This window comes from Platalea leucorodia (genome assembly GCF_965183815.1).
Source record: "Platalea leucorodia genome assembly, chromosome: 2".
Lineage (NCBI taxonomy): Eukaryota > Metazoa > Chordata > Aves > Pelecaniformes > Threskiornithidae > Platalea > Platalea leucorodia.
In genome coordinates, this window is record NC_138824.1 from 70,868,109 (window position 1) to 70,895,360 (window position 27,252).

At 47.4% G+C, this 27,252-nt stretch overlaps 1 protein-coding gene across 1 annotated transcript in view; it reads left to right on the forward strand.

Annotated features, from left to right (window-relative positions):
* Positions 1-1,728: 1,728 nt before the first annotated feature.
* The window catches only part of LONRF2 (LON peptidase N-terminal domain and ring finger 2), a gene marked incomplete at its 5' end in the record, with an annotated part of 31,550 nt that continues 6,026 nt past the window's right edge, over positions 1,729-27,252 (forward strand). Inside the window, 9 exon segments of the mRNA XM_082337664.1 lie at positions 1,729-1,788; positions 1,790-2,498; positions 17,654-17,772; positions 21,074-21,196; positions 22,202-22,363; positions 22,827-23,052; positions 25,063-25,159; positions 25,529-25,643; positions 26,326-26,447. Coding sequence (XP_082193790.1) covers positions 1,729-1,788; positions 1,790-2,498; positions 17,654-17,772; positions 21,074-21,196; positions 22,202-22,363; positions 22,827-23,052; positions 25,063-25,159; positions 25,529-25,643; positions 26,326-26,447 — 1,733 coding nt within the window.

Genomic DNA, 27,252 nt, shown 5'->3' on the forward strand with positions numbered 1-27,252 from the left:
TGGGTAGAAACCTTGGGCCAAGGAGGGTGGTGCAAGTGTGGGACCGGTGAGCATTGCTCAAAGAACCATTATTAGAAACGTTAATAGTGCAAAATGGGTAAGTGGTGGAACAACTTAAGGCACACACACTGTTTTGCAAAGCACCTATAGTTCCACCGCCATCATCCACCTGCTTCTTTATTGATCTAGACATCCCTGGAGTCGGTCTTGCTACCGTTTCTGATCTCTGACGCCAGATAAAGGGAGCGTTTCACAGAGATGTCGGAGGGGCTGGAACGTTGGCATTACTGCGGTAGTCCAGGGGCATCCTTTATCCTTCGTGGATGGCTTTAAGATTCTGAGGAACAAAAGCCCTTGTGTTCCGGGTGGGGGCTGTCCTGGCTCTCCTTGCCACGAGCTGGAGTCCTTTGCCACGCTTACTTCACCATGAACATTTATTTGATGCTTACTTCAGCATGGCTATGCAGTGTATGATGTAAACTATATATACCTTAAGAAAGTTAATACAATTTCATACCATTAAGAAAGTTGGTACAATTTCATACTATAAAGACTAATTGGTACAATAATTAAGGAATGAGATTTTCCTAATGGGCTAAGAGGCCGTCGCTTGGGGGCTTAAGGCCTAGCAGGAGAGAGGCAAAAACCAGACTACCCTCCGCTGTCCAGCTGCAATCCCAGAACCCACGGGTACCTCCTGGCTCGGCTGACAGGCTCTCCACTCCTCCGAACGGTTTGTTTACAGCTGTGCCTAAAATAAACGCTGCCTATTTTTTTTTTTTTTTTTTTTTTACTCCTGTTATTCCTGCAGAGCGAGTTGGGATTCCTTTCTGACTCACGCGTGATTAACTAACTTCCAGCTGCATTATCTTTATTGTTGCTGCCGATGCACAAGCCAGCGCTCAGCACGACTCGCAGATCCCAAGCTGAGCTGGCAAGGCTGCCGCTTTACAGAAAAGGATTTTCTCCGAGACTTGTGGGGTTGGGGAATTTTTTTTTTTTTTCAAATTTAGCTAAGAGAGAGCACGTGCTCGCTCTCTCGCGGACCGGGGAACACGGCCGCACGATAACCGATCGCAGGCCCCGACCCCCGCGCGGGGCTCCCGCCCGACGCGGAGGGGCCGCGCCCGGCAGCCGGGCGGCGCCGGGGGGTCCCGGCGGCGGCGGCACCGCAGCCGCGCCCGGCGGGAGGCGCGGGGCGGGGCGGGGAGCCCCGGCGAGGCAGCGGCTGCGGCCGGGCACCAGGAAACGGGAAGGAAGGGGCTGAGCCCCGCAGGAGCCGCACAGCGGAACCGCCCCCCCCCCCCCGCTCCCGCAGGGAGCCGCCGCCGGCGGCGGGCCGGGCGCACGTGCGGGCGGGGCGGCGCGGCGGCGGGCGGGCACGTGCGGCACCGGCACCTGGCGGCGGGCGGGAGGAAGGGCGGGAGGGGGAGAGCGCTGCCCCGGCCCCGCCGCCCCGGGGGAGGGCGGCCGGAGGCGGCTTACACAACCGGCCGCCCCTTACATAAGCCGGGAGCCGGGCCCGCGGGGGCGGTGCGGGCCGCCCCCCGTCTCCCCCCCGCCCCTCCGCCGTCCTCCCCGCCCGGGAGCCGCCCCCCTGCTGCAGCGATGTGACCCGCCCCCTCCCTCCCTTCCGTCGCCGTCCCCTCCCAGGAAGGAGCCGGAGTCGGCAGCGCCGCGGGCCCGGCATGGAGTAGAGCGGCCCGGGGCCGGCGGCGCCGCGCGGGCATGGAGCTGGGCCCGGGGCCCTGCGCGCTGCCCCCCGCCGCCGGGGCCGGGGCCGGGGCCGCTACCGCGGCGGCGGGGGGGGCCCTGCGCCGAGATGCTGCAGGTGGCGGAGGAGGCCTTCCGCGGCGGCAACTTCGAGCTGGCGGCCGAGATCTACGGCTCGGAGCTGGCGGGGCTGCCGCAGCCCGAGCGGGGCCTGTGCCTCCGCCGCGCCGACGCGCTGGCCCGGGCCGGCCGCATGGCCGAGGCGCTGGACGCCTACGGCGCGGCGGCGCGGCTGGCGCGGCTGCGGCCCGAGGAGCTGCGGGAGCTGGCCGAGAGCTTCGCCCTCAGCATCCGCGACAAGGAGCTGCGCCTGCCGCCCTGGAGGAGCGGCGGACTCGGCGGCGGGGCGGAGGGCGAGGGGCTGGGCGACCCGGCGTGCTGCCGCCCGCCCGAGCTCTTCGCCTGCCCGCTCTGCCGGCGGCTGCTGTGCGAGCCGGTGACCCTGCACTGCGGGCACACCCACTGCCGCCGCTGCGCCGAGCCCGGCGACTGCGGCCGCTGCCACCGCCCGCGCCGCCCCGCCGAGACCGGCCCCGCCGCCGCCGCCTCGCCGCCGTCGCCCGCCGCCGCCCGCCCGCGGGTCAACGTGGTGCTGGGCAACCTGCTGCACAAGTGGTTCGGCCCCGAGAGCCGGGCGCGGCGGCTCCGCGCCGAGGGCGACGCGCTGCGGGAGCGCCAGGAGCTGCCGGCCGCCCTGGAGAAGTACAACCAGGCCCTGGAGACGGGTGAGCGGCGGGGGGAGCGGAGCGGGAGGGGGCGGCGGCGGAGGGGGGGTGCGTGGGGGTGCGTGTGGGTGTGTGTGTAGGGGGGCAGCGCTGCCCGCCGGCCCCCGGGCCGCCCCGCCACCCGCGGCAGCCGGGCGGGGAGGGGACCTGCGGTGAATGGTGGGAGAGGGCACCTGGGGGAAGTTTTGAGAATGAATCCTCCCAGCGGGTCCCCTCCCCCCCAGTGAATGGCTATTTTTGTTCCGCTGTTATTTTTGTCCTTGCTCAGAAGGTGCCTGGCGTTTAACTGCCTGCAGTCGATGACTCATTATGCAGTATTTCTAGAAAACCCGCTTTCCTATTTGTGGGGAAACCATCCTTTAGTAAAGGACAGGCAGCAGTGGTCGCGTCAAGCCCTGCCGCGGCTTCGTGGAAGGAATCGATGTCTGGATCGGATTCATTCCGCTACCCGCAGTTGCATCTTCAGCAAAACGCAGCCTTTGAAACCACCTAATGAAATGTCAGTAGGCGTAAAGGCTCGCAAAATTTCCTTTATCTTACACCGTGCAAGATAAACCTGCATTTTGACTCGTGGAGGTCGCCTGCCCATGTTTTGAGCGTAACCTTTATAGGAATGCGGTATTTCTCTGTGCAAAGTATTCTCTGAAGAGCCCTGGTTTGAATAAAAATAAAGGCACGGTCTAGCCTTCCTCCTCTGCCAAACCGATGGCAGCCTTAGTTTATCAAACCCGGCTTGTTTTCAGTCTCTGCGCCGAGTAGTAGGTGGGTCCTGCTCGCTCGGTTGTAGCCTTGTAGTAATGCGTGTGTGCGTGCTCCCTGCGAGCGGCGGGGGTGGTGCAGCTCCCCCACTCTCCCAGGCGCCTGGAGAGAGGGATGGAGCTGGGAAGATCTCAGCAGATCCCCCGGGATCTGCCGCTCCTCCGGCCTGAGCGTGATAGATGTCCGGTTTACTTGGGGAGGAAGGCGGCAAAAAGCCTCCGTTGTGTTAGAAGAGATGAAATCCTGTAGGCAAATCTCTTTGGAAGACAAATGTAGGGAAAACTGGCCTCTCCTCTTGAAGAGCTCCTTCCCTACTTTGAGTAAAATTGCTTTCCTTATTCCTAGTTTTTACATCTAGGGATAAATGGCTGTGATTTTTTTTTTCCTTACTATTTTGCTGCCTGCTGTGGAGAGAAACACACCATTATGCTAGTCCCTGACTCGCTTTCATTCTTTGCCGCGGTTGCATGATGGGCATCTGAGATACATGAGCCTGGGACAGCATAGCGTACTATCGCCTCGCAGCTGATGTTGGCCGTGGAAATCGTTAGTTTGGCTATTTATTCCCCTTTTCCAGCTAGATGTTTCTAATTTTCAGTCCTAGCTGAGTCCTCTCAGTAAAACTATTACGCGGTTTAGCTGAAGTAATCTCTATTAAAGTAGGGCAGGACGGAGAGCTCAAGAAGGAAGGTGAAGCAGGAGGGGAGAGGCTCGATGTAGGTCACTGGTGGATGCGGTGAGTTTTCAGTATTGGAGCCTCTCAAAGTTTTGGGTTCAGGGTCCCACTGCTGGGGAAAATAGCGTCTCGTCAATGAAATAAGTGCTTGATAGGATTTTTAGAGAACTGTTTCTCGCTGTCGCATGTGCTTCTTGCTGTGTCTGCATGGGGGTGAAAGGAGAGGGAAGACCCTAGCGCACTGCTCGCGCTCTCGCACAGCCTGTCCGTCCCCCTCCTGTCCCTGCAGCACCTATCTCCAGCCATGGCTGCCGTGCGTCAGGGCCTCCAGATAAGTCCCTTGCAGTGTCCTTATTTCTGTCTTCTGTGATTTCCCAAGCACGCTGGGAATCCGTTCAGAAACTCCTCGCTCTTGTCAGTGACACTAAAATTGCTTAATAAGATTTTTTTTTTTAAATTCTAATTAAAAATAATAGCAGATATCATGCTAGATTTTGAAATCCTAAAACCATAGGCTGACGTGTTGTAACATCCCAGCAGCAGATCCAAATTCCTGTTGCTGAAGGACAGCCCCCCCCCCGCCCCGCCCCAGCCCTTCACCTTTTTTCCTGTTTCGTGTGTGCCCATGCTGTTTCTCGCAGGTCGAACTCCTGTCTGAGCCGCGTGTTCTGAAATTCTTACCACGTGCTTATCAGGTACTGCCTTTTGGCTTGCTGGACTTGCCTTCTTGCTTTCCAGCCAAGTATTGCAGTAAATAGGAGGAAAAAAAAAAAAAAGAAGGAAAACACGGCTGTTTTCTAACTGTTCAGGACCTCTTAAGTGCTAGCATATGGGCAACTTGAAATACTTATGAACCACTGTCAGGTATTTAAGGCTTTTAAAGTGTGAGGAAATAACTGCTTTTTTTAACTTCCAAATGCTTATGTATTGCTATTGAGAGTCAAGGGCGCGGGTATCCTTTTCATTTCTTTTCAGAGACTGAGGGCACATGAACACGTTGATTATACAGTTGCTGTATCAAGTTAGGTAAAACTCCAGGCTTCTTGGGTTTTTTTACTGGTGTTTCTTGTGGAGTACTTTCCTGCTCCATCTGCAACAACTGGTTTTGTGTGATGTAATATTAAAGCAAGTTTTCCAGTTACCAATCGTGTCTCTCATCCTGGTTGCAACCTTCTGTCTTCTGATTTGCATTTTAGTTCTCGAGGTCCTTCAAGTCTAAACTATAAAAGGCTCCTGTCGTATAGCCAGTACACTTACTTCCAGTACAATCTGGAGTATCTGCTCCTAATTCCAGGTCTCAGAAGAGGTCTGTATGCCTTCAAGCTGTCAACTTTTTCCAGTTGAACTAGTTAGTCTTGCAAAAGCTTAATCTTAGCAAGCACGTTCATCTTTTGTCCTTGCCTATCGGATCTATGATGCCTGCACTGCTCCTGTGTTCGCTCTGAAAGTCTGCTATGGATTCAGGTGCGGTTGTGTGGGTTTTTTTGTTGTTGTTTTTAAGAAAATGAGCCTTACTATTTGATCCTTCTAGTCCTCTTGAGATGCCCACAGCTTGGTGATCTCTGCTGTTTTAAACAAAGTCGCTGGCTTTCTTTGCTGCCATAGACATTGGAATAGATCCCTCATTATTGCAACGTATCTAATTACCACAGCTTCAAAGCAAGCACATGTCAGGCTGCTTGAAAGGAACCATTTGTTTCCAGCTGGATCGCTCTTTGTGCCAAGCTTAATGCTGTTCAGCCATCATAAGATCAAGTATTGTCCAAATCTTGCTCTCAGGGCTGTTCCCCACACCGATAAAATTCAGAGAGCTGGGCTATCCAAGGTGGGCCTCCTCTCTGCCATCCCTTCTCTTCTAACTGCTCGTCTGATTATATGACTTCTTAGGTCAATTAAACTGAAATATATTATCAGATACGCATGCAGGGTTGGTTTGGTGTTGTGTTGGTTTTTTTTTTTGTTGTTCGGGTTTGGGGCCTTTTTGTGCAGTAGGTGCTTTCTGCACCCTTTTTCCTCTCGCCTCCTGCTCTCTGATGGTGATGCTCTCTGGAGGGACTGTGCTTGGGAGGAGTACAGTTGTTTCTGTTTATCCAGGTTTACAGACCCTTTAAGCTGTATGCCTGAAAGTATAGGAAGCTAGATTTCGGTGACAAATTAATGTAGGTATTTTGAGGATATGCTTTTGGGAGTTTGTTTTCGATTTTTTTTATTCTAGAAAGCGATTCCCAATTACAGAGGTAGTGGGTGGCTGTTGCTTCATAGGGAAGATAACGAAGAGGGCTTTTCCCAAGTACCATGCATAACTTTATATGGCCAAAGACTGTATCATGGTGGGGGTGGGAGCATGACAACAAAGTTCACTCTTAGGCAACAGTATTTATCAAAAAATACTCTGTCTTGTGCAGGCCAAATAGGAGCCTATTGTACACTTTGTGCTAGTCTGCTGGTTTTAAAATTAGATGCTTTACGGCTCTGAAGGAGACCGAGCTCTCCTTGGGGTGAGGGTGCACTCGTAAGCAAACACAAACACAGAGTATAAGGGGGTTTGGGTGGCAGTGGCTCGTGCCTTCAGCTGGTTCTTCTCTGTGCCCTTCTTCGTACTGAGACAGCCTCTTGGCATCCTGTGCCTTTCCTGTAAATAGGACTGAAGATACCTGCTTGGAGATAAAAAGCCCAGCGGTGCGCTCCTCCGATGCTTGCTGCTGCCGCTTTTGTAACGGCGCTGGTTCCTGAGCTCTGTTGCGGTTCCAGGTCTCCGGTGGTCTCTCACGCCAGCGCGCAGGGCTGTGGCTCTGCTGGGAAGGGCTGTCCCCCCGCTGCGCCTGCCCGACCCTAATTCCGACCGAGCTCCTTTGGGCGAGGAGGGATGACTATGCCCCGGCTCCCGGGGCCCAATGAAGAAGGTGCTTGCTTGCCTGCTGCGTGCTCTGCAATCATGTCTGGCTTCCAGGGCAGTGGCACACATCGTATCTGGACACCAGCGTGCCAGGACACCTTGTTTCTGTATGAGGCACATTGGCTCCGGCGTGTAATTGCGCACAGCTGCAAAGCATCCCTTTGGAGCCTGCCAAGCCTGAGAAGCGTCGCTGTCTCCGGAGAGTGGTAAAAGCCGCAGCGATCCCCCGGAGTGGTTGTGTTTACTTCTGGTGTGATGGGCTCTTTCTGAGCAGAAGTAGGTTTCACGTAGCTGCTCAAATTGCCCAGCGTTTTAATTTTTTTCCCCTTAGGGGGTTCAGAAGAAGTTTGTAAGAGAGAAAGTTCAGCTGTATCAGAGTTTTAAAACATGTTGGAGTTAATGATGGATGTATGTGCAAAGGGGGCCTTTTCTTCCCAAGCCCTCTGTGTGGATCTCTGTTTCCAGTGGGTAAAGAATGTCCCAGGAAAGGCCAAGGAGAGGAGGCGAGTTTGTATCAAACCCGACACAGTGTCAGCAGTAGCGTGCTGCAGAGCAAGTGAGGGAGATGCTGCCGGAGATGCTCTGTCTCTCATCTCCTGGGGTGGATAGCTGCACGCTGACCCCCAGCCTACGAGGTGGTGTTCCCGGCGGTGCTAGAAACAAAGTGTAGGAGCTTTCTTGAGCTTTGGTGGAAAGAGGAAGATCTACCTCTCTTGGGCAGACCTTGAGGGAGAGAGGTTTCTCCCTCCTCATCCCAGCCGAGGTTCACCATAATTGGCCTGATCCAAAAGCAAGCTTAATGTGGCCACTCAGCACTAATTTATTTTGTGGTCAAGCAATTCATGGAAATTTATCTGGCGCCTTCCAAATTCTCTCTTCATAAGAATTGAATTAAGGGGGCAGCACAGGCCAGGAGGCAGTAGGAAAGAGCTATAAAGGGAGCATCAGGCATGCAAGGATGAGGTCTCAGGCCAAAATACACCTATTCTCAGGCAGACGGAGCCTCCTGGAATGGTAGTTCAGTGCCAGTTCCCGCTACCCAGCCTTGCTCACTGGGCTGTTTTAGGTAGCGTGCTGGGGGTTCACCGCCTTGAGGTCACTGTACCCCCATGGCCCTCCCGTGCCAAGCATTGAGTTTATGTAGTGAGGGGCTTGGTGCTGCCTCCGTGTTCCTGAGATTGTGGCTGCTGCTTTGCTTGGGTAGCAAGTGGGAAGGTTTGACCTCAGCATAAAGTATGCACGAACCATCGTGGCCTTCTTGTCCTGTCTTATCTCCTCTGGTCTCTATAGACCGTTGTTCACGTCAGTGTCTTTGCAAACAAATTCAGTTACACTACTCTTGGCATACTGGCTAGACAGGTGGGTAGTAGATGCCTGTCTTTGGCTTTTTCTTCCCTTCTGTCTACCCTTCACATTGGTAACTCTTAAACAGGTAAAAAAACCTAGTAGTGTTGCACATAGAAAGTAAACATGTCTTGCTGCATCTCTTGACCTTCCGTACTGGTTCTCAAGCTGCTAAAGCTATGGACCTTCTTATTTTAAATGGTGTTTCCGTGCAAGTGGATGCAAGAGCAACTGCCCAGAATTTTCCTACTAGGTAAATGCCAGGTTGTGGGGTTGCGCTGCTCCCTGGAGAGCATGGCATAGGTAAACTTCCAACCAAGCATTCCTGGAGTTGGGCTGAGTGCTTACAGCCATAAGTAAGATAGCTATGGGCAAGTGTTTTGCCATGCCTCAAAAATTATTTGCTGGGATGTTTTCCTTCCAAGCCTGCTTCTGAGTTGTTTCAAATAAGGGGAAAAAAGGTGATCAGAATTTCTTGGTGGGGTGGTGGGATGTCCTCTTGGTGCTATCTTACTGCAGACCTGATGGTTGAAGAGTTTCTGTGTTAGTCATGGGTCAAGGTCAGAAGAAGCAGAGTCCCTTTCTGCAAAGGCAAGCTGCTGAACTCTCTTTAGAAAGCCGTGCTTAAATTTTTATAAAGGTGACTGATGCCATAGTATGCGTTCTATTAATTCTGCTGCTGTTTTCTAAGGACTTGCGCTCCTTAGCAATGCGCTTGCACTGAAGTCGTGTTGTTCAAAGAAAACCACTAGAGAGAGTCCACATGCACCTATGTGTGAATTATGTGTATTAAGTACGCTTTATCATTCTCTTCTTTTGTACACTATTTCTAGAAGATTGCTGTTAGAAGATAAGGTCAGTTGTCTTTTTCTGATGAGGTAAAAAAGAGGTTGACCGAATCTTCCTTCCTCACAGAGTCTTGGGAACAGTTTCCAGTAGTAAAGAAGTAAGTCTTTGATGTTGTACCAGCCATTAAAAAAAAAAAAAAAAAAGCCATGGTAGACAGCTGTCATGACTCCTGGAGGAGCAAATGGTTCAGTCATTTCAATAATTTATCAGAAGAATATTTAATTTTGTACCTCCTAAAGGAAAGTGTGACTTCTAAGTGAAGAATGAGAGTAGTCTTTCTGAAATTACATGCTACAAAAAATAGTAGATGCTTGCTGCTTAGAGGATTTGTGCTAAAAAAGGAATTTTCCCATCCCTCTGTAAAAGCGCCTCTTGGAATCTGCTTAAAGCATGTCTTCAAAACCTGTTTGTTCTGTTTTACAGGGGCAGAAAAATGTGTAAAAGTAGGAGTCAAGGTTACCTAGAGACTGTTGCAGTAGTCTGAGTGTTATTTTTAAACTTAAAATATTTTGCAGACTTCTGTCCCTCAGCCAACTCCCCCTCCCCCTTTTTTTTTTACTGAGGTAGTGCTTGAAAAATAGTAGTAAATACTTCATATATGACACCACTGGCAACGTGTCAAGTACTTTGGAGCAGGAGCTCGTATTACTCCTGATTTGTAAAGAGCTTGCAGTTGAAAGCTCAGATCCTGTAGTTGGATCTCTGGCAGTTTTGCCAGCTTGCAGAGGGTCTGCTGAAGGCAGAGGCTTTGCAGGGCTGCAAGACTATGGCCGTGGCAGACAGGAGGCTTATCCATCATGGGCGCGAAGGGGAGGAGGCGGCATGATGCACAGCAGACAGTCTTTGGGTGTGTTTTGGGTTTTTTTTAGGTAGCTAACACTGCTCGTGTACAGTTATGTACCACTTAAGGTAGGGTGAGTATTCCTCCCCCCCGTGTATGTAACCCAGATGTAATTTCCTATAAATAATTGAACTACTTCAGCAGTCCTAGAGAACGAACTATACCTATGTATCAGAAAGTCTGAAGAATTTTTGAAGTCTCTTCAAACAGCATATTCTTTCTTTTGCTGTGATGAAGTGTAACAGGATGTCTTTTGATTTTGGAAGAAGACATTTATAGAACTGACTTGCGCTTCCTAACCTTAAAATTAGTAGGGTAGCGCACCACTCCTTTTCTCTTTCACAAATGTATTAAGTGATCAGCTCTATTTGAGGACAGAAGCAGTGAGGTAAAAACTGAGAAACAAGAAGGTCCTTTTCGCAACTTGCAGAGAGTCAGAAATTCTGGGCTGAAATAAGCTTTAACTGGAAAAAGAGAAGGTTATAGAGACCTGAAGAGTAACGGTAGAAACGTAGCTTATGTACTGATCGTGATGAAGAGGGCAACTGGGTTATCACTGGTAAAGTGGTATTACGATAGAATATCTGGCTGTAAATTGACCTTGTTAACTCTGGTCATGGCAGACCTACTTGGCTGGTGTCGCCTGGCTGCGAAGCACGTGTCTTTGGAGTCTCCTTGCAATCACAGGTTCATGTGCGCCTACCACGGCTCCACATTTCTAGGGGGGGGTCATGACTTTTCCTTGGGTGCTTTGGAGATCAGGTGGGGGGTTGACCTCTTGGGGTGTTTTAGTTTTGAAGCTTACTTGTTATGTTGATCCGTAGGCATCTTGCTTTGGGACAGTCTCTGTACCTGCTGCTTGAGAGGATACTTCAGTTCTGACTGAGGCTCTGGTAGGAAACCTTACCCGAACTCCGAACTAAGTGCTGGGAGAACTAGTAAGCCTTGAAAGTGAGTCACATTGGAGTACTTTATGGTTTTATGATACTAGTGCCAAGCAGCCGCAGATGGACTTGGGGTATGTCACCTGAAGCAGTGCCCAAATGTCCGAAGGGTAGAGTAGGAAAGGAAAATATAGGGAGGAGGTGTTGATTCATGCTATTTTATCTGGAAAGAGTAGCATGCATCTAGCAAAGTGTTGAAAGATTAGGATTTGAATAGGAGGAAGCAACAATCTAATATATTACACCTAGCTCTACACTGGGACATTCTTGAATTGAGGACCTTTGCCGTACCATACAATTTATCTATTGATGGGTTTGTAAGGAAGGTTATCACTGGCTTTGCAGTTGTGGGAATGCAAATTAAACTTAAGTTAATGTAATTGGTCTGGCACGCTTCTGCCTCAGGAGGCTAGAGGTATAACATGAAAGCAAGGGTGCAAAGTTAGCTGCGCCTTCCTTGTAGCAGCTCTTCTTCCAGGTAGCATATAACCTACCTGACGGTGTTTCTCCTGAGTAATGATGGGAGCAGTGATTAGCTGTGCTTAGCAGTGATGACAGCCCATCTTTAAATAATGTGTGGAGCTTCCTAGTTGAGGACTTACTGAGCCTGAAATAAAACCATTGGGAATCCAAAGCATTTTGCCCAACACACAGAAAAATCTGTGTTCTTAAGTCTGGACTTCCGAACAGCAAAATACAGAGGCCTGGAAAGAAGTTAATTCAGTCTTAAAGTGTATGTTCGTAAGAATAATCCAGCTTATTTGTTGCCAGTGTCCTTTCCTTCAGTCGAAGTGATAATACTGGGGAGTTTCTTGATGTCTCCCTGTCCCCCAGACCAGAGAGCACCTCGGTAAGCACGCTGCAGGGCAAAGAAGTGAGTGGGTGGATATCCTGTATTTTTGGGTGGGACAGCAATGGGAGAGGGTTGCAGCTTCAATTCTGCCAGTGAAGTGGTGGCTCTAATTTGTCCACCCTGGTTTAAATAGGTCTCCTGCTTTTTCATCTCCGTGCACTTAGGTTGCGTGTAGAGGCAAAATCCCAGTCAGGTGCAGACCAGCTCTGTAGCTGTGCAGTGCAAACGAGCCGTACTAGAGCTCTCTGGTGGCATCTGAATTGGCTTCCCTGTGGAGGTAAGGGGAGAGAAAACCTTGGCTTGGGGTGGCTTTTTTGAAATTTGTAATGGGCACTTCTGAAGGAAGAAAAGTATGAAGAAAACCACTTTTTATCTGCATGAAGGTAAAAGAAAATAAATACATCTTGATGGAAGACAGGCTCTATCAGGGGAGCAGATGTGTTTTATTCTGCCAGCTGTGGGCAGCATGAGTGTGGACGAGGAAAGAGGCCTTTGCACGCCCAATCCAGCTGCTGCCTGGTGGTGCAGGCTCCGCGCGGAGCGTGGTGGTGCCCGCGCTCCTCCTCCTCCTCCCCGCAGCCTATTTCAAGAACTCCTCAACTCCTATGCTGTTGTGTCTGTCGGTGTTGGTCACCTGGTGGAAATAGGTGTTAACGTTTGCCTGCGGAGTACCACTTGGAAGCGTCCGCTTCCTAATCGCAGTTGAAGCGTGCTTGGTTGCCAGAGTGGGCTTACGGAGGAAGAGGCTGCCTTCTTTGCATCCTCTGTGCGCTAAAACCTCTTGCGCGCTTCCTCTGGGGTCTTTGGTTACTTCACCTCCTGAAGACTGCCAGCGATGTAAATGCAGGGAGGAAGAGCCATGATATTCAGAAAATATTTATTTTTTTTTTTTTTTTTAGATCCAGTTATTAATCCAATTAAGGTGGACTAATAAGTGAGAAAATGTGGTCTTGCTGATTGCAAGTATGCATAATATTCATTGGCCCTCTTAATCAGTTTTGGGAAGCTGACCTTGTTTTTCATCTTTGCTGTAGAATGAAGTTTTACTTGGATGTCCTGAATGTCTTTACCGCTTCTGTTGATTATTTTGTCAAGCGTGCTCCTTCCCCTGCCCCCCAACCAAACAGCCCCTGTGCATCCATTTCTTGTGCATGGACTTGTCATGCTTGCATGAAGTCTGGAGGAGAAAAACTAGCTTGCTATTCAGTTAATTACTAAATCTTGCTAATTTCTCACTGAAATGAAAATAAATGTTTCATATTATTTTTCAAGCTTATGAAAAGGCTTTCAATACTGAATTGTTCAGAATTGAATGCATAATGTAACAAAGCAAGCCAATTTTCTTCCTCTCTCCAGGGGCAGAAGTTTTTTTTTTAAATGTGGGAAAAATTTCCCCTGAAGTCCTGTGCAGGCTGACTCTTGCTAGTAAGACTGAAAGGTGTTTTTGTAATGACACTATTTCTGCTGATGCATTTAGGAAATAAGCTTAGGATTGAAATAGATCTGAATAATACATGCTTTTCTAGGTAGAAATGTCAGATAAGGAGGATTAGGGAGTTCTAGCAACTTTCAACTTGTTCTTTCTGTGCTGAGTTCCTGGAAGAAATCTCAGCGTAGTTTATTACAGTAAAACTTTTTATCGTCATCTACGGTCAGTTTTGACGAATTCTCTAATTGCTGTAATTGCCTTCCTGGCACAAGGAGATTTGGGGGAGTCTTGTTCTCCTGTCAGCCTCCTGAACTCAAGCAGCATAGGTTGTTTTTTGGGGGTTTTATTGGGTATTTTTGGTTTTTTTTTGTTTTTTTTTTAAAGACTTGAATGCTTGGGCATATCTGGAAAAGTAATTTTGGGTGTTAGCTTCTGCATAAGTAAAAGTGCAATCTAGCAAACATCTGCAAATGAGTGCAAAGGTAGCGTGAGCGGAAAGTGAACGATTTTGGAAAATCCAAGCTGGCAACCACGCTCGGGGTAGGCAATACTTGGCGGTCCCAAGGAGGGTCCAGGAGGCGGAAGAGCCACCAAGCCCCTTGGCTCTGGGTGCTGCTCAGGCCAGGGTTTGTCTGTTGCCGTGGGATTACGGCTGGGACGGAGGGAGGGAGGCATGTGGGAAAGCTCCCAGGACCTGTGGCTCTGAGGAAGTCTCTCTGTCCCGGCTGCCCGGAGCCGCAGAGCCTGGGAGCCTCAGCGGTGGATCCTGGGAGTCTCAGCAGTGGATCCGTGATGCTGACAAGGACATAAATTTTGCTGTGCAGCTGCAGGCTCCCAGAAGAGTTTGCTTCAGGAAATGCCATCTGCTGGTATTGTGGAAACAGCAAAATTCTCTACGCTTTTCTTTTTTAATTTGGCCTGAAATAATAAGTCATTTCATAAAAGAAATATTTTCTTCTTTAACGTCCAGAAGAAAGAATGGGTGCATTATTTTAAAACAAACTATTGGCTATTGTATGACTTACTCCCACCCCCCAATAAACTTGACAGTTGTTATAGTATACCACCATCTAGCAGTGTTCGCAAACTCCGTATGTCCTCAAGCCCTGTCCGTCCACCTTCTGTGACTAATTTTTCTCATCATGGCACATGCAGTGGTGTGGAACAACTCAATATCACAGTGCTTATAGAAACCCTGTAGTTACTGAGGCTGTAGCTGGATATTCACTTTTTCTAACTACTTCCACACATACTCTTAAGTTGGAGTCAGCCAGCTGATGCCATAGTTCCACTGACAGAGTGTGTGATGTTTCAGTCCATCTAGCCTTGCCCTGGGACCAGCTGTGGACCCTCCTGGGACGGTCTCGTCAGCAGCAGGAGGCTGGGGATGCGGGGACGCGCGGGTCGGGCGTGGAGGCGGCGAGCTTTCGGGCTGTGCTGCCGTGTCTCCGAGTGGGGTGAGCTTGAATGAAGGAGGCTGGGCACCGCTCCAGCTACGGCATCTTGTCTAGCCACTTCATCTCCCTATAGGAAACCTGTTAGTCTCCTAAACACTTCTCTCTTGAGCAAAGCTGGGGTTTTTTACCCCATCTTTCTCAGTTAACTAAATATTCCTTGCCAGTTACTCATTAAGATGGGCCACACCTTACGCTTTCTGATTGAGACTCGGTGAGCAAGAGGTACAAGCCCTGAATATGTGTAGCTTTTTCTGGTTTGCCTTGGGGTTTTTTTCAGTAGCTTGTTATTTTCCCTTTGTGTTGCGAGAGCCTTTGGACTCCGCTTTGGGGAGGACTTGCAGCCTTTCCCACGCCATTGTGGCTTTTTGTTTTTTGCTTAAAACTTTTGCAGTGGCGACAAGATCCCAAAAAAGAGCCGATGAAGCCGTTTTCTCTCTGAGTCTGCTGAATGTATGAACCGTGCTGAAAGGCGCTGGGAAGCGTCGGCGTGGCTGAAGGGTGCAGCAGCGAACAGAAGCCGGAAGCTGGCGCGCCGGCCCCCTAATCTCACGCCGCTTCCTTTCCTTTCCTTTTCCCCCTGGTGCCAGAAAACGCCCCACCCAGCGCTCTGCCCGGGCTGCGTGCTGCCCCTACCCCTGCGTGCTGCCCCTACCCCTGCGTGCTGCCCCTACCCCCCTCAGCGCACTCTGCACAAACACCCCGCAGCAGGTACAATGATGGAAATACGGAGTATGCGCTTATATTTAACACAAACAGAAGACGCAGACTGTTTAAATGGTAGCTAAATTAAATAACTTTATATTGGAGCATCTACTAAAAGAAAAAAAAAAAAAGCTTGCTTCTGAAGATCTTAGGTTAATTGTTTTCATTTAACTTGCAGTCTTTTTAAGAATTACCAGCTAAAAGTGGATCGTTGCAGCAGGCTGCATGTGTAATATTTAAAAAAACCCCTAACCCAACCAAGAAACAAAATGCCAAAACCGAACAAAAAAAAACCTCACAGTGTGAACTAGCTTTTGCAGAGCTCCTTATTTTAGGTATAGTCTCTGGCCATCGCTGTCTGGGACCGTTGGGGCAGCATCAGCCCTAGTATGTCATTCTGCAATTAGTATATCTGGCGTCAGTCCACACTACAGCCAGAAAAGGCAGTAGTCCTTGCTGCTGCTTTCTTTCTCATCCCTTGTCCTGGCACTTGGGTTTGCATGGTTGTACAGTGAACCAGTTGAGGGGAAACTGATCCTCTTAAACCTTTTTATTTATTTGTTTTTATTGGATTAGCTTTCAGTCAATTGATTCTTTGCTCTGGTGCTCTGTGCAACCACGCGAACCTGGTTTGCTGCATGAGTGCTAGCGTCAGCTCGAGGGAGGGGAGGAGGTGGAAGGGGGATGTAGGCTTGGGCCATCCCTCCTGGTAGGTGTTTGAACTTGATGAGCAGTGGCACCTGCAGCACTTAGAACTTACTCTGTGTGTCCATGCACACTTGGGTGTGTGCCCAGGCTTTGTATGGGCAACGTGCTCTTGCTGAGGATGTGTTTAGGATGCTCGTGCCGAAGTAACATGCAAACAGTGAAGCCAAAGCAGGCTGGAGAGAGCAGGAGAGGTACGGAGACAAGAGCCCTGCGCAGGGACGTACAGGAGGTGACACTTGCAGGAAAAGTCTTGAGAACTAGCATGGAGGTGAAGTTTAAAATTTGTAGAAATGAGGCAGTACTGTCTCTTGGCACATCTTGGAACCTTTTTGAAGTTTAATCCCAGCTATGACAGTTTCAACCAACTCGCGTTTGGGTAAGGGTTACTGCGCTTCGCTGCCGCTGTCCAGCAGCCAGCTTCCAGCCCTCCGCAGGCCTTTCCTGGCACACAGAGGACAAGAGTGACCAAGAGCAAATTGCACCTAAATCTCATCTCCTAAGATGAGATAACTGCTTTCGTGGGCAAAGGGAAGAGTGTTGTTTGGGGCTTAGTGTTTTTTTGTTTGTTTGTTTGTTTTGTTTGTTTGTTTTTTCCTTTTTGCAAGGCTGCTGCTGCAGCATCCTCCTGGCCAAGCTGGGGAGGTAGAGCTGGGATGGGCTGGACCTTCAGGGGCACAGGGTGGTGGTTAATGGCTTGAGGGCTGCTGGACGGATGGCAACCAGTGGCGTTGCTCAGGTGTTGGTAATGGGGCTGACGCAGTTCAGCACCTTGTTAACAGCCTCCATGAATGGGCAGAGTGCCCTGTCAGCAAGTTTGTGACACCAAACTGGGGGAGGGAGAAGCATTTGGTGTGCTGGAGGGCAGGGCTGCCATTCAGACCGACAATATGGGGCATGGGCTGACCAGCCTTGCCGACTTCAGCAAAGGCAAGTGCGCCTGGGACAGAATAACCCCCTGCAACAGGATGGGCTGGGCTCGACAGCAGCGCTGCAGAATAGACCTGGAGGTCCTGGTGGACAAGCTGAACATGGATCAGCCAAAGTTTTTCTGTGGTTCTATGAGATTTTATGTTGGAGCTAGATTTCCATCTTAAAATGTGTTACAGAGACCTCAGGAAAGGACAGAATAATAACGTTTGAGATGTTCATAATCCACGCGTACTGAACGGTTCATGAGCGTGGGCACTGAGGCAACGTGTGTGATCGTGAGAGGTTTGCCTGCCCTGAGGAGGGTGAGGTACATGGGTGGCAAGTGGCTATGAAATGTGAAGGCTGCATGCATTTTTCTTAATGAGTGGCTTACAGGAACACTTTAGCTGGAGTCCTGCATTGGTGATTTCTTTCAACCAAAGCCACACTGGAGGGAGAAACACTTGTTTTTGTTTTTTTTTTTTTTCTTTTTGCTTTCTTAAGTGTCCTGTAAGCAAAGTGAGGGAAAGAGCAGGTGGCATCCTGTATGTGAATATGAGATCTGTCCTGCTAGATGAAACACAGAGGTTGTTTCCAGGCTGAGGGGAATATATTTGGGGAAGGAAAGAAGGAAGGAATTGCCTTTTTTTCCATTACAGGAGAGTATAAATGTAACTGTTGTGCAGTAGTGCTTTTTAGGTTACTCTGGCTGGGAATTAGGTTACTGTATTTAACATGTATTAGTGCTTCTTTTAATGGAGTTCCTTGTAACCTCTTTTGTTTTCCAGCTCCTTGCAAGTGTTCACTAATAGCACAGCGAGCAGAACTCTGTACGTCAATGAAAAACTACCAGCAAGCTCTTCATGACGCAGACGTCCTCTGCCGAAACAAACCCCACTGGCCTGCGGTACGGTGCTTGCATGTTGTAAAGACTAAAATGAAAACTGCTTGTTCTCGGGGCTTCTCTCTGTGGTGGGGACAGCGCTGCTGAGGGCATTGTTGGAGGAACATTATGGCGTTGTGAGAGCTGGGAATGTCTACCAAAACCTAAGTTCTTCATAGGACAAGAAGGTCCTTGGCGTGTCTCCAGCCAGTGGGATTTCAGCGGTGGGCAGCTGGTGATGTGGTTTTGTTTGTGCTGGTGCCCATCGATCTGTTGGGGTTAGTGCTGCAGCTTGGCAGTGGAATTGGGTTTGTAAGGCTCCGGCAGCCTGGGATCACCCTGCAGTTCCCTCTGGGATGGTGTGTCCCAGGCAGTGGGTGATTTTGATGGTCTGCTGGCCAATGTGTCTTTCTGAGGAGCACCCAGACTGTATTTCAGGATTATTCCCTGCCCCCCCCCGCCTTTTAATACTAAGGGTTCATATCTGTGATTCTTACCTGCATCATGGTGATTCATAGAGGGGGGTGGGATTTTTTTCATAATGAGGAGGTGCTACAGGGAGCACTGGTTCGTGGGCAGTCTGAAGCAATCATCAGAAATGATGTTATGAGAGAGAAACGGAAGAAGCACATGGTGCCTGTTGTTACCACTGGTTGCCTGAGGCTAGACTGGGTGTCCGACAGCTCACCCCACCTAGGATTACACCTCTGGTCAGTCCCTCACCCATCAGTAGCAAAACTGCAGCACAGGTTTGACCAGATAAAGCCCCTGGGTGCTACGGGGAGAGAGGGTAGCATGGGGAGTTGGGGAAGCGTTTTAGGCAGACTTTGGCTTCCCTGTGAAGACTAAGGAGGTGTTGCATGAACCCTTCGGCCGCCTGTCTCAGCACGGGGGGCTGCAGCTAGCTCTCCGTTTCCAGTCGGGGATGACATGGGGCGAGCAGAGAAGTGCTATCTGAAGCATCTAGTTTCTGATGAGTTAGATAGCCTTCAGAGACAGGTATCTGTCTTGTCAGCCATTAAAACCTTTCTTATTTGAAGGCAGTTCATAATCTTCCCTCTGCCTCCAGTTTGCCTATCTGTCTAGGATAATTTCTCATCAAGTCAGGAATCCATCTCAGGTGGCGTTGGCCGGGTTTCTGTGCAGAGGGAGAAAGATGAATTACAAACGTTCAAATGTTTTCTTGAAGTGTCTTCTCTGTTTGCCTTGAATCCATGGAAATGTGATGCGTGTCAGTTGTAGGTGGATAAAGATTTCATTAATCACATATCTGAAGAATGCTAATTGAAAATGAAATTGTTATCATGGCATAACCATCAGTGTCACAGACGCATTTCACTTGTGCTTGTGTGCGTGCGTGAGAACTTCCACGTAAGCTGTGCTGATCTGGAATCCATGTTCTCCAGGAATCTGGGCATCTGCTTTGGTTTGTATCTTGTGGCATCTCATCCAGTGGCAGAGATAAGGTCAAGCATGCACTGAGTAGTTAAAAAAAAAAAATAAAAAAAAATCATAAAATTTAACTCCTTCTGGGAGTAGCTCCTGGGAGGCAAGCGTTCACCTACCAGTACCTTTTGGCTTATTGATACCTGAAATGTAATGGCTCAGTGAGCTACTGGTGAAGCTCTTGGGTCCACTGTAGTCATTAGAGCAATAGACAAGATGGTTTCTTTTCAGTAGCTATGAAAACCAGATCCTTGGACTCTCTGAGGCAGGGAGAAGTTTCCAGTTGTACTTTTATGTGGCAGATAGAAACAAATGCCCTCCTGCCTGGATCCTGCCTGCTGCACAAGGTCCTGCCTGGACCTTACCTTTCAATCCGATGCTTGTGAGGGCCATGTGAAAGTAGGAAAGGGAAGGTGGCAGCGGTAGTCTCTGAAGTGTAGGGGCCTCTAGTCCCAGGGCCTAACTTCTGGTGTTGAATTTTTGGTATTTTGTCTGTAGACAGCCAAGCTCAGTCCTCCCTTGCAGCTTGGATAGAAAATTTGCGGCCCGAAAGGACAAGGCTGAACAACCTTGTGGCCACCCCAGTGCAGCGGAGTAATCTTGACAGCACATTAGGATCTCTCTAAAAAGGGTTTACAGTGGCTGTGCAAGCGTCAAGACAAGAAGGTCGGGGTCAGGCCTCACAACACCTCTCTTCTTACATTTTTCTTTTCCTGAATGCAGTATCTCACCTTAAGAGACTGGGGTGTACTGAGACTTCTTGTTCAGGTCACCAAATGACATATGTTAATTAACCTGTCCTACACAGTGCCTGTTACTTGCTTTTGGTACAAACCCCTTCTTCCCGATAGTAGAAGAGTAAAGATCTTAACGGGCCTCAGTCTGAAGGGCAACATTAAAAGAGCGAGGGAGGTACCTGCTCAGGAAGATTATGTGATACCGGATCTTTTGGCATTAGTATGAAGAGTAGAAAAGTGTATCTGCTTATGGAACCAGTCTCTTAGACTAGTGAAATTGTACTTCCAGGACAGCCTAGAGGTATTCATGTGGATCAGAGGTGGACTTGCAGAGCACACTTCTGTCTAATAAGCACAAGGCAAATGTTTAAATGCACGCTTAGTTTCTTTTCATCACTACGGAAGTAATTTCCATAGTCAGATTTGAACTGCATATTGGTATCCATGGGGAAATTCAGAGGTGAGGCATTCCTCTCTTTCTACTAGTAACAAGTAAAGTAGGACTTGTCCCCAGGCTGACTACCCTGCCTGTTGGCCATGGATGTGTTACTTTAGGACGTGGGAGAGGTAGGATGGGCTAAAAGGTTTCGGGTTAAGCATTGTTAAGTTGCCCTAAATTCATAATGTTGTTGGTCTTCTCTAACCAAATAAAATAGGTGAAAAATCATCTCTGTCCTGGTAAGGCAGCCAGGAGAAGTGAGAGCATCCCGAACCTAAAATCTTTTGCTCCCTCAGCTGCCACCTCCAGCGAGCCCCTGCCACTGCCTTTCCCATGCAGCTTCATTACTGTTAAGTTTGCCCTGGTATGTGAAACTGTCCTCTGGGGTATCGAGCCCTGTGGGATACGTAGTAGTCTTGGTCCCTGGGGAGACAAATACCCCTCCTCATTCTGCATCAGGTCCCCCCTGAGGAAGGGAGCAGTGTCTTTGGCAGGGGGTGATACAGCAGTGGGTTCCTAGGGGATCTGCTTTCAGCAGACGAGATTGACTTTCCTTCACTTGTGTGGATCAAAGAGGATGTTACCCAAAAAGCGTCTTTTTTTTCGCTTGCAGAATGGCATGAACTTCCAAGTTTGTTTGCTGGATTCTTGCTGCCACTTCAGAAATGATCTCTAGATTTGTACGTTTCCTTTGTGTGAACAGGGCCATTATGTGAAAGCAAAAGCTCTTTCTGGATTGGAAAGGACTGAGGAAGCATTGAAGGAGTTTCTCTATTGTGTTGCCTTAAATCCTGAATGGAGCTCAATGAAGAAAGAAGCCCAAAAGGTATAAAATGTATTTACTGGCCACTTCTTGGCCATCATGCTGCCCTTACTCCTGCAGCTAAGTAAAATTCTTGTTACTTCAGGTGATAGTAAACAGCCAAAGGATAATATGATTCAGTAGATTCTCCAATAAACCTTATTAGGATTATGCTGTGTAATGGTGCCTCTTGGGTTTGGTTGATGCCTCAACCAGAGGGATTGTGTATTTGTGGATTTCACTGCAAATCTGTAGGTCCGGCCGCTGCTGTTTGTAGATTACACTTGCAGTATGTCGGCCAGATTTGAGTACACCTGAATTTTGTAGGCTTGAGGCTGCTTATTTTACTGGCCATCAGAAAACCACTTTTAAGTGGGAAGCAGCAGAGGGTTAAGATGGGGGAGCTGTGTGCTGCCCTGTCCTGGAAAAGTCCTGCAGTCTCTGTAGCAGTTTGTGTAGCTTCCCATAAGGGACACACTTACTGCTAACCAGCCATTGTCAGGTTCTCTGGGACTGTACATACAGGCAGCTTTGTATAAAAAGAAATCGGGATTCTGCAAGGTGCTTGGTGGAGACTGGTGAGAGGGGGAACAGGCTCTACACAGCTTTTAGCTAGAGGTGAAATCTGCTTGAGGATAGAGGAGATGGATACAGAGGATGAGGAGAACCGAAACACATCTCCGTTAACCAGTTTTGATCATGGTCTGAAGACTTCTGGAGGCAGGGGTCTGAGAGTCAGAGTGGAGAGGGGTGGAGGTAGGAGAAGGATGCAACAGGGTGCCCCTGAGGAGCAGAGGCCTTCGGGGAGGGCGGTGGACACCAGAAGAGCACCTTGGGATGTGTCTGTGGTTGTGGTGGGGACTGCCATTCAAGTCTCCTGGGGGCATTGGGGAACGCAGGATGTCCTGGTGGTTGCAAGCTTCTTGGCATCCAGAAGCTGTGAAGTTTGTGTGTCTGTGTTCGTACAAACATAAATATCTGTGTTGTAATTACTATTATTTTTTCTTTGTTTTCTCTCTAATTGACTAGATAATGTGTGAGATGTTTTTCCCAGCCTTTGAAAATGTGCATGATAGTCTAACAGCACCTTTCTCTAGTCGAACATCCCATACAAGATTGAAACCTGCATTTCTGAGTAGCATAAACACGCAGTCAGCTGCAGAAGATAGCTCTATTGCTGGGTCCTCAAAGGTAAAGTAAAAAGCATTCAACTTAAAAATACCAAAAGTAACAAGGATTTGTCTGATCTGTGTGACATTGTCTTTGTCTGCACTTACTTCATGGTAAGCCTGTTTTCTCCATTGCTGTTGGATCTCTTGTTGGGATGTACTTCCTTGGGAAAATAAGAGAATGAAACTCTTCAGAAAACAAAGTGGTGCCTTCACGTGGGTGTTGGTTATATTTGTGGGTTTTTTTCCCCCCTGTGGTTTTTATGTACTCGGGAGCATAATTTCTAGAGACAGGAGCTGTATGTAGGGAGGGAAGTGTCCCTATTTCATGCAACTGGAGAGTGGCCTTCTTTGACATGGACCTTTCTCCCTCGCTAAGCTCTTTGTAGGGACATTGATCTATTGCTGATATATACAACTAATATGAAAAAAATCCAAAGCAAAATTGTCCCATGCTGTATATAACTGTTCTTAATTTTTTTTAGGATACTGTGTTCAGGTTAACAAAAACCCCGTCCCAAGAATCTGATGTATTTAGAAGTACTGATTCTCCTGTTTCCCATCATGTTCTGGATCTCTATTTTGAAGACAACAAGAAGTCTTTGGGAGCTATTCTCTCCAGTTTACCTGGGGTTGGCTTAAAAAGAAAGCTGTCCAGTGATATGAGGGATTTACAAAGCTTGGATGTCCCCAATAAGATTCCTAAAAAAGGTTTGTGTTGTGGCTTAGAAAGGGGATTTCTTTTGCACATACTTAAAAATTATAAACTTTTTTCCTTCTCCCTTTTTATAGGTGTCAATGAAACATTTCCCTACAGGGACTGGAATTATAGTTTGTTGTCTGGTGTGTCTGTTTCTGCTGCATCAGCCTATTTACCTTATTCCAGAGCAGTTTCAATTCATTCAATGAACACTGTATTTTTCTTTCTCAAATGGGCCATTTCCAGTGTGTAATCCACTAACAGTTTAGTCTTTGTGTCCCTGGTGCCGTTTCCATTTTCTAGGTCTCAGAGGTATAGCTGAACTTCATTGTCTTTCTATATGAAGGAAAGATGCAGTAAGCCTGGAAACTAATCTTTTAACTGGCACCAGAAACAGTCACATGCAACTTTACATGAAATTTTCCAAGCAAACAAAGAAGCCTTTTGAAGGGTAATAAGCCCCCCCAGTTTTCTGTCACTTGATAGCTGTGCTTACAATTGGTATGCTTCTCAAGCTTCTAACAAAGACCTCCAAAGTGTTTTCAGTGCCCTGGGATAAAAATGCTGAAGGCAATATATTGCACTGAGTAGTGAAATAATTGGTTAAAAGGGGCTTTTAAAATGCTGCTGTATTAGTGTGCATTTTTTTCCCTTAAAAGAAAAAAAAAACCAACACAAACAAACAACACCTTCTTGTCAAACGTGACTTCTGCTTTGGAATATTACAGTCTTCAAGTGCTGCTGTCTGTCTGCCTCCTCTGCAAATGATCAATGTATGGCTGGTTCTGATCACATTGCTGCAAAGGGAAAAACCCTGTACTTGCCTGTGAACTGCAGACTCAGTAAATAGATTGTGAAATCTGACCTGCCTGTATCTTCACAGCGAAGGCCAGAGATCGCGTTTTACCCATAACCATTAATTTCTGGTCTGCGCTAGATCCCGATGCCATGTTACTATTTGCAGAATTAACACAGGTTCTGGCTATTACTAAATGCTAACATGCGAGATGTAGGTTAAAGATAAGGCTGTTTTTCTCTGTAGGCCACACAGCACTTGTGCCCTCTCCCCTATCCTGTCTGTGCTCAAGATAAACCAGATGCTGAGCATAAGTTATCCTTTAACAAAACATCCTAGTGTTTTAACTTAACATAAAAAGCTGAGCACTTTTTTTTTTTTTAAATGGTCAAGAATTTAGGACATGGAGGCAGCATTCATGGCTCTATTGCAACTCATCGCTGAGTAACAAAGATGCAGATTGTAAAAGTTGCAGAATCTGCTTGTATAAATGTCAGCAGAAGCTTGAGCTGATAGCTCTTGAGCTTAAATGCTGCGGCTGTGAAGTTTGAAGCCCATACCCTTTAAGTATGTTAACTACAGGGATACGTACCACTCCCAAAAAAACAGGGTGGGCAGAATTTTAAGTGAAGTGTTTTGTCTCTGTGTTTGCCGAGTACTGAGCTAGTGAAATCAGTATTAGCTAATGCAGCTCCAGTAGTCCTTAAACTTTAAGCTGTCTGAAACGTGGGATTTCTACAGCAGCCTAGTCTAGAAGAATGTAAGCTTTTTTATACTTGTAAGAAAAATTACCCCTGCTGAGAAATCTATAATAAACACTGATGAAATAGTTTGACTGTGTGTAAACAAATTAAATTCTGGACTTAATGTACTTTAAAACATCTGGCCTGGCTGATGTGGGAGTGGTGATGGTGGTGGGAAAGCAATAGCAGAGTATTTTAAAAATTGGACTTTAAAAAAAAAAAAATAAAAAAGCAACCATTTTTGGAGAAGCAAATCATGGGTATTCAGCTCTAAAGTGCTTTTTCTGGCCATAGACATCATCCTCTGCTCTCCAAAAGATTTCCTGCCAGAAAGTCTAAAACTTAGATGGAAAATATGTTTGTTTGGAACAAAACTTCAAAAAAGAAAAGAGATAAATTAGATTGTTTATGGAGAAACAAACAGAATCTGAAATTGCAGTAACACTTAAATATTTACTATAATCATCTTCTTACCTACTTAGATGCAGATGTTTTACCTGAAAACACCACCGTCACTTCAAGTGAAATACCAACAACTCTGGTGGATGCGTCGGACTTTGAGTGCTCCCTCTGCATGAGGTATGACTGCATTGACCTGGGATTAAGATCGGAAAGCCTTTCTAGCTTCTGAAAAAAGTTTTCATGGTGTCCGAAGGGAAACCTGCCAGGGAATGTCTAAACTATTACTCTGTTTCCTTTTTCCTGAACCTTGCATCTGGTGAATCTTTACAGATGTGGCTTTCTCCATTATGCATGGTTTTCTCCATTGTTTACCACTTCTAAAAATGAAAACCTTTTTTATATCCTTAGACAAAACTGTCACCTGTGATTTATACAAAAGCAGGAAAGGAAGAGGTGGCTGGATCTAGTCACTCCTTTCCATGGTTTGGGAATCTGCATTGTTTACGTTGGCAGCTTAGCTTTTTTGCTCCGTGTTTTCGTGTTCAGGTTGTTCTACGAACCTGTTACCACTCCCTGTGGACACACCTTTTGCCTCAAATGCCTTGAGCGTTGCCTTGACCATAATCCGCATTGCCCACTCTGCAAAGAAAAGCTGTCAGAAGTAAGTATGTCCTTGCCCTAATTAACAAAAAAATACAAAGCTGTGTTCTTCTGAAAGCACATATGTGGGGATTTTCTGTGCTCTACTCGCAGACCAGAACAACACGGTAGTACCCACAGCATCAAGCTGTGCACAGACCTCAGTTACTCCAGAATATATTTTGTCATTCCTTGGAAGACACGTGTGGTTTGCTGGTACTGAAAGGAATTGAGGATTTCAGTGTCACGTCAGGCTCATGCCTGGGGGGTCCCAACCATAGCCCTATTCTTACCACTTCTCCAGTCTGTATCTCTATCTGCAGTGAACGAGGAATGGTCGCTCCTTGGCCAAAACTTCTGCTCTGGCAGACATAATGTGTCTCGTATGTGGAGTACTTCTTGGGGAGCAGTAACCTGGCAGCTCTAGGTGAAAATAATATACGTATCTTCCGCAGAAGTGAGGAGGGACTGCCTTTTCTTGGTGGTAGTACAGCTCCTGCCAAAAGCGGGCATGGGGTTATAGTTAAATGGGCACTGGAGTGAACCTCATATCCTACGGTGAAAGTTTTGATACCTGAAGGCTGGAAAGGAGGAGGAATCCTGACCTAACATGCTGTTTCGCCTTAGGAAAGGGGATGGGTTGGGAGAAAGAGATGTTACCTGACTTCTCATTATCAGACTTAGGAGTTGACTCTTCCTTGCAGTTTCTGGCAAGCAGAACTTACAAGAAGACCGTCCTTACAGAAGAACTGATAGTCCGTTACTTGCCAGAGGAATTATCTGAAAGGAAGAAAGTTTATGAGGAAGAAATGAAGGAATTGTCAAAGTAGGCTCTCATTTTACTACTGACACCTGTTATAAAAATGTATTTTTAATCTAAATTACTTGAAGAAGCCTCATTTGCTTATGAAAATGGACATAATGAATGAATTTGTAAATGAACCTGCCAGATGTTTTGTATTTTTGACATGTTTGTTGCAGATAAACAAGAAACAGTATGCCTGGATGGTAGAGAGGCACAACAATATTCTTAAAATAAAGATAATTGCTTTTTCCTCTGAAACAATATAATAGCTTTAAAAGTTATAATGGGGGATTTCTGGGAGTAGAAGCCCAATTATAAATGGGTTATACTTCAGGTCGGGAGAAGTTCAAGGATTCAGTGTTGTCAGTGACTTGTGGATCTTATGCTATAACTCAGCTAAAAAGAAAAATAAAACATGCAATTAAGCCTGAAAAAATAATATAAGGATTAGTGGGCTTCTTCAAAATTAAAGGGCTTTACTGAGCTTGGGAATTCTCTGCCACCTTGTTTTTGAACGTGGTTAGTTCTTAGGTACTATATTACTATAAAAAGTTATCACCAGAATGTTACTACTTGTATTTAAGTATTGATATACACACATTTGAGAAATTGACTATTTCCTGCTTTTTCCTCTATGAAAGTAGATTAGAGGGATTGTTTGTTTAATGTACTAACAGAAAGAGTCTTGAAATGTGTTTGTCTTTTAAAAATGGCAAACTTTGACGAGGTACACATTTACAAAGAATGAGTCTAAAGAAACCACTGGATGCAGTGTCGTATTAAGGGTTTATGCTGAATATAGCAGTACCCAGAAAAACTGATTTTT